The sequence below is a fragment of the Aspergillus caelatus genome, assembly GCF_009193585.1.
Source record: "Aspergillus caelatus strain CBS 763.97 unplaced genomic scaffold BDV27scaffold_501, whole genome shotgun sequence".
Taxonomy (NCBI): domain Eukaryota; kingdom Fungi; phylum Ascomycota; class Eurotiomycetes; order Eurotiales; family Aspergillaceae; genus Aspergillus; species Aspergillus caelatus.
The window spans coordinates 1-9,642 of NW_022475764.1; the positions used below are offsets into that span (position 1 = coordinate 1).

The 9,642-nt window shown below is 49.7% G+C and overlaps 4 protein-coding genes across 4 annotated transcripts; 3 read left to right on the top strand and 1 right to left on the bottom strand.

Annotated features, from left to right (window-relative positions):
* The first annotated feature begins 1,870 nt into the window (after positions 1-1,870).
* Positions 1,871-3,385, top strand: BDV27DRAFT_139653 (lactonase family protein). The gene is made up of 4 exons (XM_032069492.1): positions 1,871-2,114; positions 2,171-2,279; positions 2,344-2,817; positions 2,871-3,385. The coding sequence occupies exons 1-4, from the start codon at positions 1,893-1,895 to the stop codon at positions 3,224-3,226; spliced, it is 1,161 nt and encodes a 386-aa protein (XP_031920354.1). The 5' UTR covers positions 1,871-1,892; the 3' UTR covers positions 3,227-3,385.
* Positions 3,386-4,475: 1,090 nt separating this feature from the next.
* On the top strand, positions 4,476-5,418 carry BDV27DRAFT_151457 (terpene synthase family protein; the record flags this gene model as incomplete). The annotated part of the gene is made up of 5 exons (XM_032071363.1): positions 4,476-4,478; positions 4,512-4,562; positions 4,712-4,872; positions 4,922-5,334; positions 5,384-5,418. The coding sequence occupies 5 exons, from the start codon at positions 4,476-4,478 to the stop codon at positions 5,416-5,418; spliced, it is 663 nt and encodes a 220-aa protein (XP_031920355.1).
* Positions 5,419-6,071: 653 nt separating this feature from the next.
* BDV27DRAFT_91167 (putative alpha/beta hydrolase) lies at positions 6,072-7,875 on the top strand. The gene has a single exon (XM_032077930.1). It carries the CDS (start codon positions 6,189-6,191, stop codon positions 7,821-7,823), a length of 1,635 nt encoding a protein of 544 aa, XP_031920356.1. The 5' UTR covers positions 6,072-6,188; the 3' UTR covers positions 7,824-7,875.
* A 92-nt stretch (positions 7,876-7,967) lies between these two features.
* On the bottom strand, positions 7,968-9,403 carry BDV27DRAFT_151459 (putative integral membrane protein; the record flags this gene model as incomplete). The annotated part of the gene is made up of 5 exons (XM_032071364.1): positions 7,968-8,416; positions 8,480-8,544; positions 8,626-9,023; positions 9,110-9,214; positions 9,305-9,403. The coding sequence occupies 5 exons, from the start codon at positions 9,401-9,403 to the stop codon at positions 7,968-7,970; spliced, it is 1,116 nt and encodes a 371-aa protein (XP_031920357.1).
* Positions 9,404-9,642: the final 239 nt, after the last annotated feature.

Consider the following 9,642-nt stretch of genomic DNA (forward strand, 5'->3'; position numbering starts at 1 on the left):
GGGGGGGGGGGGTAAAGGGTTTGTTATGGTGGTATATGATGGATATGTGGATACGCGGATGCATACTGACCTATGTGTCAGCTACGTCTAAGGTTGTACATGGCCAAGGATAGCATTCAGAGGCTATTGTATGAAAAATCAACAGGACTACTTATTAGCTCATGAACACCAATTTCATATATAATATTGATATATTTTTGACGTTGGGTGGCAACTGTACAGCCATCCACAGTAAAGTTCGCATTACTGTGCTAACATAATTCATATGGCTTCATGGCCAGTAGCTGTCAGAACAGAATAACTCATTGTCTCACAGAGACTGTCTAAAAATGTCTCACCCTATATTGTATAACAATCTGGCCAGGAATTAGCAGCGACCTCGTCACGTGTATGAAGCTAAACCCCGTCAGCCTTACCCCATACCCTAAACCAATCCCAAACCTTGGGGGTGCGGGTAAATACGTTTCCGCCCGGGAATAAGCTTACCCGGGAAGACCTTCACGGATCATCAGTGTCTGTAGCTAATTTAGGGTAATCATTCCTCTTCTTTATTTTTCCCTCTGCTTTTACAGGGGGAACTATGTGGGCATGAATTAAGTTCATTCACCAATGGCATTCGTGGTTGACTTAGAGGGCTTTAATACAGGCAATTGAATATGAGGACCCAGGCCGTCTGTATACTTACCATGTACAATGACTTGCCAGTGCTGCCGGAGTCTGGCTTTTGATTTAAATAGATAACTGTTGGTGTTGTGCTGCATACCAAAACCAAAGCTGTATTATTGATAGAAAAGCACAACACTACGTTTATGATTAGCGTTTGATAGGGTTTCTCAGACTAGGTGTATCTAGGTGGATGGATGCTAGTACTCATGCGGGTGCTGTCTCGGGCCATGTCAGTGGGCTAAGCCTTTATATGGTCGGTCGACGTTTGATTAGACTCAATTAAGCTACAATGCCATAGAAGTACTAGCGTTGCTGAGAGTGAGGGATTCATAACCCACCCAAACCGAATTCCGGTACAACCCTGATGAGAGCTGCGGGCAGTAGTATCACTATTCCCTGGAACAGAGCGTCTGGGGTCCATAAGAGACCCATCTAGCATGATGAGTAGTCTTCCAAGAGTCATCGACAGCGGATGTCGTAGGTGATGTGAGTGACGCAAGACTCAAGCCTGAGACTGTTGGATAGACGGTGATTACTATTATGGGAGGGAATTCTGATCTAGCAAACAGAGCTTATATACTTGAATCTCCTTCTCACTCGCTGGACTGAAGGTTGATCTCTCATGTGATTTACAGAGATAATGAATCAGAGCCTATAGCCTCACGTATACAAGGCGTATTTCTAGAACCGAAAGATTCCAAGGCCTGCTGTCTGACTTTCCGAGCTTCCTCGCCAAGAAATATTGAAATTTATGAAGGTGATATTAAAAAGAAGTGAAACAGGGTATCCTCAAATCGGCTTTACTTCTACTTCGAGTCCTAGTATGATGGGTAATGGAATGCGATAAATAACACCAAAGGCGACGACGACGACGACGACGACGACGACGACAACACATAATTCTTCCGCAGTCATATAGCGACAAATCGCCGTTAGGCTACATCATAAAGGGAAATTGTTCTTGACCGGAATACCAGCAGGTGGTACATTGGCAAAAGCCTCGTATAGTAGAGATAGGGTTAAACGTGGCGATCACTCCGGGGATGCGACTGACTGATTACTAGTAGTATGGCGGGGTACTCAGCCTGAGGCAGCGATCCACTGCCGCCCGCGACTGCCGTTCCCCGCGTTCGGTTGATCTCAAACTCCGTCCTTTCTCCGGAATGGGAATCTGTAAGTAGAAACATCATGTCGGCCAGTCTTCCTCTCTTCCTTCGTTTCAATCGATGTTCTCGTCGACTTTTCGATTCAAACCGGTTTCTCGCGCCGTCTCTCGTACCTTTTCCCAGTCAATCGCCGTCAACATGAAGCACCATCTAATGGTCGGTACCTGGACTCCTCCAGGTCGCATCTATACTGTTGCCTTTGATGATGAGGCACTTACCCTGGACTTGGTCAAGAAGACCGACATTCCAGAGGCTGAACCCATTTCGTGGATGACCTTCTCCGTAAGTTATCGGTCTCGACAAGTTTCAATTGGCGTTGTCTGACGCAATTGCTATAGCACGACAAAAAAACAATTTACGGCGCGGCCATGAAGAAGTGGAATAGTTTCGCCGTCAACAGCCCCACCGATATTGTTCACCAAGTCTCCCACCCAGTCGCTGGTCACCGTACGTCTCAATTCTTTCTGGAGAGCCCTCCGCTATTGGAAGCGGGATTTCTGACTGTTTACAGCCCTTGCCGCCAACGACGACACCAATACCCGCGCCATCTTCGTTCTTGCCGCCCGTCAAGCCCCTTACGCCGTCTATGGAAACCCTTTCTACAAATATGCTGGATATGGAAATGTCTTCTCTGTTGAGTCTGACGGCCGTCTCGCCAAGAACATTCAGAACTACGAGTACGAACCGAACACCGGTATCCACGGCATGGTTTTTGACCCCTCTGAGACCTACCTTTACTCTGCCGATCTGCAGGCGAACAAGATCTGGACCCATCGCAAGGATGCGACAACAGGCGAACTGACCCTGGTGGATTGCATTGATGCCCCCTCGCCCGATGATCACCCCCGCTGGGTTGAGATGCACCCGAGCGGAAAGTACTTGTACGTGCTGATGGAAGCGGGTAACCGACTGGGAGTATACGTCATCGATGAAAAGCGCCATGTGCCTGTATTTACGCATACCACCTACCCATTGCTCCCTCCAGGTAAGTCTACGTTGGCTCTGCTGATTTGAACATGGTTAATCTGATCCAAACAGGTCTTCCCCCTCGCAACAAGTATCGTGGTGACGTCACTTTCACCACCCGCAGCGGCGAGTATCTCTTTGCGACCACCCGCAGCAACCACTTCGATGTCACCGGCTATATCACAGCCTTCAAGCTAGGCCCGAATGGCAACATCGAGCGGCAGCTGTTCATCCACCCCACTTCGACCAGCGGTGGACACTCTAATGCCGTCAGTCCTTGTGATTTCAGCGACGAATGGTTGGCGCTGTGCGATGACCAGCTAGGATTCGTCGAGATCTATCGATTCCGCGATGAGAACTTGGCTCGTGTCGCACGAGTAGATATTCCTGAAAAGGGATTCGGCATGAATGCCATTTGGTATGATTAACGGTTAAACGCAAAGCTTATAAAATAATGCAATGATAGAATAGAATGTTCATATAAAATTTCGACTACTTCATCAACTTGATACGTCCGAAAGCATGTTCCATCAGGAATGCCCTGGACTTTATGTCCAAATATGGAAGGAGTCGTTGAAGACCATCCAGTTTATAGACCCGAAAAGCGAAAACCTGACGCTTCTTTCAGAAATAAACTATGAATAGCCTTGCACGTACCTTCAGCCATGCCTTGGCTGGCGTATCAGCCAGGGATACAGAATGAGGACCATGGTTCAAGACATCAAATGATTCAATCAACTCACTAGCTGAGTCCTGTCTCAACATTCTATTGCTCTTTCCAGCACCGCCTTGAATCTCCATCCACGAGCATCTTTTGTGGTCATTTTTAAAATTAAAGTGGAAGATAAGATAGATAGGAAGGTAATTCTAGGCACAAGTCTCTGTATCTGGCCTTTGCTAGATGCCACTCTATACAAGACACGTCCTTAGGATATACTTGGAATTTGATGGCCATGGCACGAGCCTTGTTGAACTCTATCACGTCACTGCGCATCTCCATACACGTCAACACAAGGTTTTAGGTTATTGGCCATGAGCCTCAACCATAATGAGGAACCGGGACAGGCCTGCTATGTTCTGTGGCACAGTGTCTGCGTAATATAAATGGCTCTCGTGTCAAGACACGGTCTACATAAACACAACCGTTTATCTCCTACAATCGATAAAAAGCAAGACGTCACTAGAATCAGGCAACACCGAAATCAACAAAAACTTCAATGGCTACGTATACAGCCACTCTTCCTTTTGATCGAGGACCTCGTCACCCTATTAGACCAGTCCACTACTCCTATGACCCAGTCCATGCAACATCAGACCCCCCAAGGCACGATCTCTTCAGCTTTCTTGCGACAGCCGCCAAGGATGACCCAGCATTGCACAGGTCTTCTTTCTGCCTTAACCCAGAAGACCTGGGCGTATCTTGGCAAACATTCTTTCCGGCTTGTCGGCAAAGTCGACAATGGCGGGAGGCAGAAGACGCTGCACAAGAGCTGACGGATAGGCTCTTTCGCGCCGGGGACTCGTGCATGAGTGACTTTTGCAAGCATTGGAGAGACTTGGCAGAAATTCTTCAGTTGGTGGAAACAGCTGTTGCATGTACTGTGTACATGTATCCGAGAGCTGATGTGGTCAGAATCCGACTCTTGGCTCAACTACATGTCGTAATGTGGATCCACGATGGTATCTCCGTCGGTCTATGCAACTCCAGGCCAGATCTTCGTTAACCAATCAGTAGATGTGCCAAGTATCGCTGAATGTCACCAAGTAAGGTTTCTGCGACCTATTACTCCCCAAGCCTACTAAGAGCATTACAGGAAGAGCTGCAGCAAGATCGAAGGTCTCCGTCACCTACTCGAAAGAGTTGCCGTCAAGGACCATGTCCAATATGTCGCCTAATCTCCACCGTTCTACAGGATATCGTTCAAGCGGACCCTACTATTGGATTTGAAGTCGCAGCGGCGGCTTTAAAATGGCATCGAATGTCCCGAGCCCACCGCTCCAAGGACCAGGATAATTTCCGACTCACGACCCTATCAGAATACCTTAAAGCGATTGTTGAAGATGCTACTACGGAGTATGTCCGAACCAAACATTCTCTTTATTGTGGATACTGATGAGTTCAGCGTCAATCTTTCCATGATCCGCTTCGCAGGATCAACCCAGCTCACCTCTCAGCAAGGCCAGGATCCCATCCTGAAGTGTATAGTGGATCTCTGGGCAAAACATCGAGTCATCGTCAAAGATCTTTTTTCGTATGAGAAAGATTGTCTCGAGCGCAAGGTTAACGGCTCCGCAGTCGTCAATGCCATACACGTCCTACAGAGCGAGCACAATGTATCTCTTGGAGCGGCGAAAGAGGTTGCACGTAACATCCAGCTGGACATAGAACGAGAGATGCACGGTCTTTACAAGGAGGTCTTGGGTAGGACAGGCACGGATAGCCCGGAAGCCCGATACGTCCGGGCGCTTGTCGAAAATCTGGCCGGAAATGTGTTTTATTCCTCCACCGCAGAGAGAAATGCGATGCCTTTGCTAGGTAAGTCTGCTGAGGAGAATGAGCCTTGATGTACTGTCGTCTACTATAGAACAGAAACTTCACCATGGAATATGGGAGAGCTAGGTTCATTAGTAATGAGAGTTCATGTGTCTTGCTGTGGGTCTGTCGATACTCTGTAGATGTGAATCTGTGATAAACATCTGAATACCATAGTTAATATATAGTAGCTTGGTGAGAATTATGGTGTCGACTATTTAGATCTCGTACATCGCTTGATAAGCAGGCCCATACTTATCCAAGTTTCAGCAATGTGCACAAAACAGATCATCACTGTATTGATGCTCGCAATCTGTTCACTGTTAGTATATTTATGTTAACCCTCCATCTACATATGCGGAGGGTAGTAATTGATGGAAAATGGCTGCAAGCGGCTGTATGTGCCTGGAAGGTAAGGCACTAATGCTCTGGCTTTTTGCCTGGTGTATAAGGCATCAAATCGCAAATCCCGTGCTTGCCTCAATAATTTATGAAACAACAACCAACAACATTCTGGATTCTCACGACAAGTTCCCTTACTCGAGACGTTTCTGGATAGCATCACGACTTGACACCTTCTACATACTTCCCCGAAAGAATGGTCAATCCCTCTATCGAGGATAAATAAAAACTGCCAATCTCCGGCTTCGAATTGATCGCCTGGTTCCCGATGACTTCACCCGCCAGTGTTCGGCTATCTGGTCGGCAGTCAATCGGCCTCGCCCTGATCCGGGGATGTGCCCACGGCGATACAAAATGATATTTCCCCCGCGATTCCGATCAACCCCTCCCCTGCAGACTGGTCAAGGACATTGATTTGAAATTGGACCATCATACACAGTGAAAAACCATTCACCATGGCGACCCCCGGCCTTCTTTACGTGACGATGCAACCCCGCGATTCTCTCCCCGCGGCCCAGTTTCACGACTGGTACAACACCGAACACGGTCCCCTACGTCTCCGACTGCCCTTTGTCACTAATGGATTCCGCTACCGTGCCGTCGACGGCATCGAGCCCGAGTGGGTAGCTCCGTACGACATTACCGACATGGTGGAGCTGACGCGCGAGACCTACTTGGCTCTCCGTGGAGATGGTGTGAAGACCCCACGTGAAAAGGCCACCATGGCCCAGATTAACGTTGATCGTCGTCTTTATGATCTTCTGCATGATCACAAGGACGCCGATTACACGCCTGTCGAAGATATCCCTGACACTGAAGCCGCCGGCTCGGTGCTTGTCTCTGCCTTGGTCACCGTTCCCGCCGACAAGGAAGAGGACCTCAAGAATTGGTATCGTGAAGAACACTTCCCTATGCTAGCACGTGTGCCGGGCTGGCGTCGCAGCCGCCTCTTCACCACATCGTCGATCGACCCCAAAGCACCCCGAGAATTCCTATGCCTATACGAGTACAGCGCAGTAAACGGCCTGGGTGGCCCTGAACACAAAGCTGCGATGGATACCCCGTGGCGCAACCGTCTCATGAATGATCCTGCTACGAGCAAGAAGCGGCGCGTTTACCAATGGGCTTATACATTTGGCCCAGCGCCGCGTGAATTGTCTTCCCTGGCCTCTAAGGATGTGGCCGGACCTTGGGCTTCCAACGACGGTCGCACCAGAACGTTTCCTTCTCCCACCCGCCCTGCCGTTGAGTCGTTTATCACCACTCCGGACGGTGTCGATCTCCCATACCGCCTAGAGGGCAGCACTGATCCTCATAGCCCCGTCATTGTCCTGAGCAACTCCATCCTCGTCGACTATACCATCTGGGACAGCTTCGTGGATGCTTTCCTCTCGAACCCGAAGAACCAGCAGTTCCGGATCCTTCGGTACCAGACCCGTGGCCGTCTCAGCAAGTGTGGGGAGAAGCCCGTCAACATTGACCTTCTGGCATCGGATATCATCGCGCTCCTCGATGCTCTGCGGATCCCCAAGGCGACTCTGATTGGTGTCAGTCTGGGTGGCGTGACCGTTCTCAACACATCGTTGCTGTACCCGGATCGCGTGACACGCTTTATTTCCTGCGACACCAATAGCTCGGCGCCCGAATCCAACCTCAAGGCCTGGAACGACCGCGTCGCCATGGCCGAGAGCGACGGTGCAGTGTCCGCCGCCACTCAGGAACCGATTATTGGTGAGCAGCTATCCGAAGTTACCACCCGTCGGTGGTTCGTGCCTGAATCATACGAGACGCAGCCGGAAGTACCCGCGAAGGTGAAGGAGATCGTACGCAACAACAGTCTGGACGGTTTCCGCAAGGCCGTGCAGGCCCTTTGCGCATATGACGTCCGGGATCGCATGGCTCAAGCACAGGTGCCTGGGTTGTTTGTCGCGGGTGCGGGAGACGGCGTACTGCCCAAGACGATGCAACAAATGGCAAACGATCTGAAGGGCGGCGCCGAGCTGAAATTGGTTCCCAAAGCCGGACATCTGCCTATGGTCGAGCAGCCCGCGGCCTTCACTGAAATTGTTAACGGATACCTACACGCATAAATAGTCAGTTAATATAAAGCATTTTTCTCGTTCGTTCAAATATTGTTCATTTATCGTATCATACTTAGCTAAGTTTTAATAATAACTCAAGGAAATGTACATAATAAGAAAAAAAAAAAAAAAAAAGAAAATAATTAATATATGCTAGAAGTGTTCCCGCACCGTCTGCGACGTACTTGTCTGCGTGACCTCGAACGTCTGATGAATCCCCAACCCTATGTCGCCCCCAACAGCCGGTAACGCCGGCGAGCCCTGGGCCGTCAAGCGTTCCTCGCTACTATTGGGACTCGATCCACCATGCCACGACCCATTCTGATCCTGGCTTTGCACCGTCGTCACCGTCACTGCCAACTTATCCGGCCTCAGCCGGTTCTGGACGTTCTCATCCAGCGACCCCAACGGAAAGGGTCGATCTCGACTGGCACCCCCGGGAAGTCGCGATCCGGATCGACCGGGAAAGGGCGAGGGATATGTAGGATCGGTGCGTGAACCGAGCCAGTGACGGAGGAGAGGACGAAGGGTAGCGAGACTGCCAGCCGTGATCCCTAGGCCCACTTCGATATTGGACCAGATGGCGATTTCAACCGTTGCGTCTGTTTTTCAATTTCCATATAAGCGCATGTCCGCGTCCGAATGAGCTAGATAGGGAAACATACAAAGAAAGTCCGGATCGTCAAAGGTATGAACAAAGGGTATACGAATAATGACGGCAGAAGAAGCACTGCATGAAATCCAAGTTGTCCCGTCAGCCATCATTCCACTTTCTCCTCAATTCACCTCGCCCAAAGGAAGATCCACGTACATGCAAGCCATACTCAAGATCCCGACCACAGCCACCTTGGTCTGCTTCTTCATATGCAAGTTCTTCACCAAGAAGATCGGCAAAATAGCCACCGTGAAATCGCAGATCACCGCGAAAGCACTATACACATACGTCATGGCGATAATGATCGTCATGTCGAGACAATGGCCCGAGATATTCGGATCGAACGCGACCTTGGTCCAGAAATACTCCAGCGGTTTACACTGCAGCAGCATGAGGAACATGAAGACGAGACCGGCGATCACCGTCAGGATCATGACGATATAGAGGGACCATATATGCTCTCGTTTGACCGTGATGCGCATCAGGAAGATACAGATAGAGATTTTGCCGCCGACGGAGGCGAAACAGTACGCGATTTCACATAGCCACCAATACTTTACTTTCCGTGTTAGTCTGGGTCGAGTTCCATGGGGATCGTTGGGAAGGGAAAGGTTGATGGTGGGTGTAGGTGTAGATATACCCGCATGGCCGTTACGCGTTGCACCGCCGTCAGATCTTTGTATCTTCGCCCAGTACCCCATAAACTGCCTCCAATCATACAGGCGGAAAACATCACGTAGAATAACTATCATTGTTTGGTTCCCTTGGTCAGCCATTTGCTCGGTTTCATCTTTCCCTTTCTTTTCGCGGGAGTTTTAGTCGACCAGCAACGAACCAATGCAACCACCATCGCTCCGTCATCCCAGCCAAATGCCTTCACTAACCATCCTCGCACGTAACATCGCAGGATCACCGTGACGACTGCCACTGCCATGAAGGCAGCGGCGACCGCCCTGACTTCGACGCTGCGGTCATCCGCATGGTCCATATCGATGATAAGGTCTGGACATGGCCTGTCGAGACTGTGGGGAGCGGGACAGTCGATATTATATTTACATTGTTAATATAGGAGAGATCTGGAGATGGAGCTTGGCTCGGTGCCAGCTTTCCTATTCTAGAAGCACTACGAATTAATCTAAAGCTGGTTGGCGCAAAGGGGGGAGAAGAGGGACT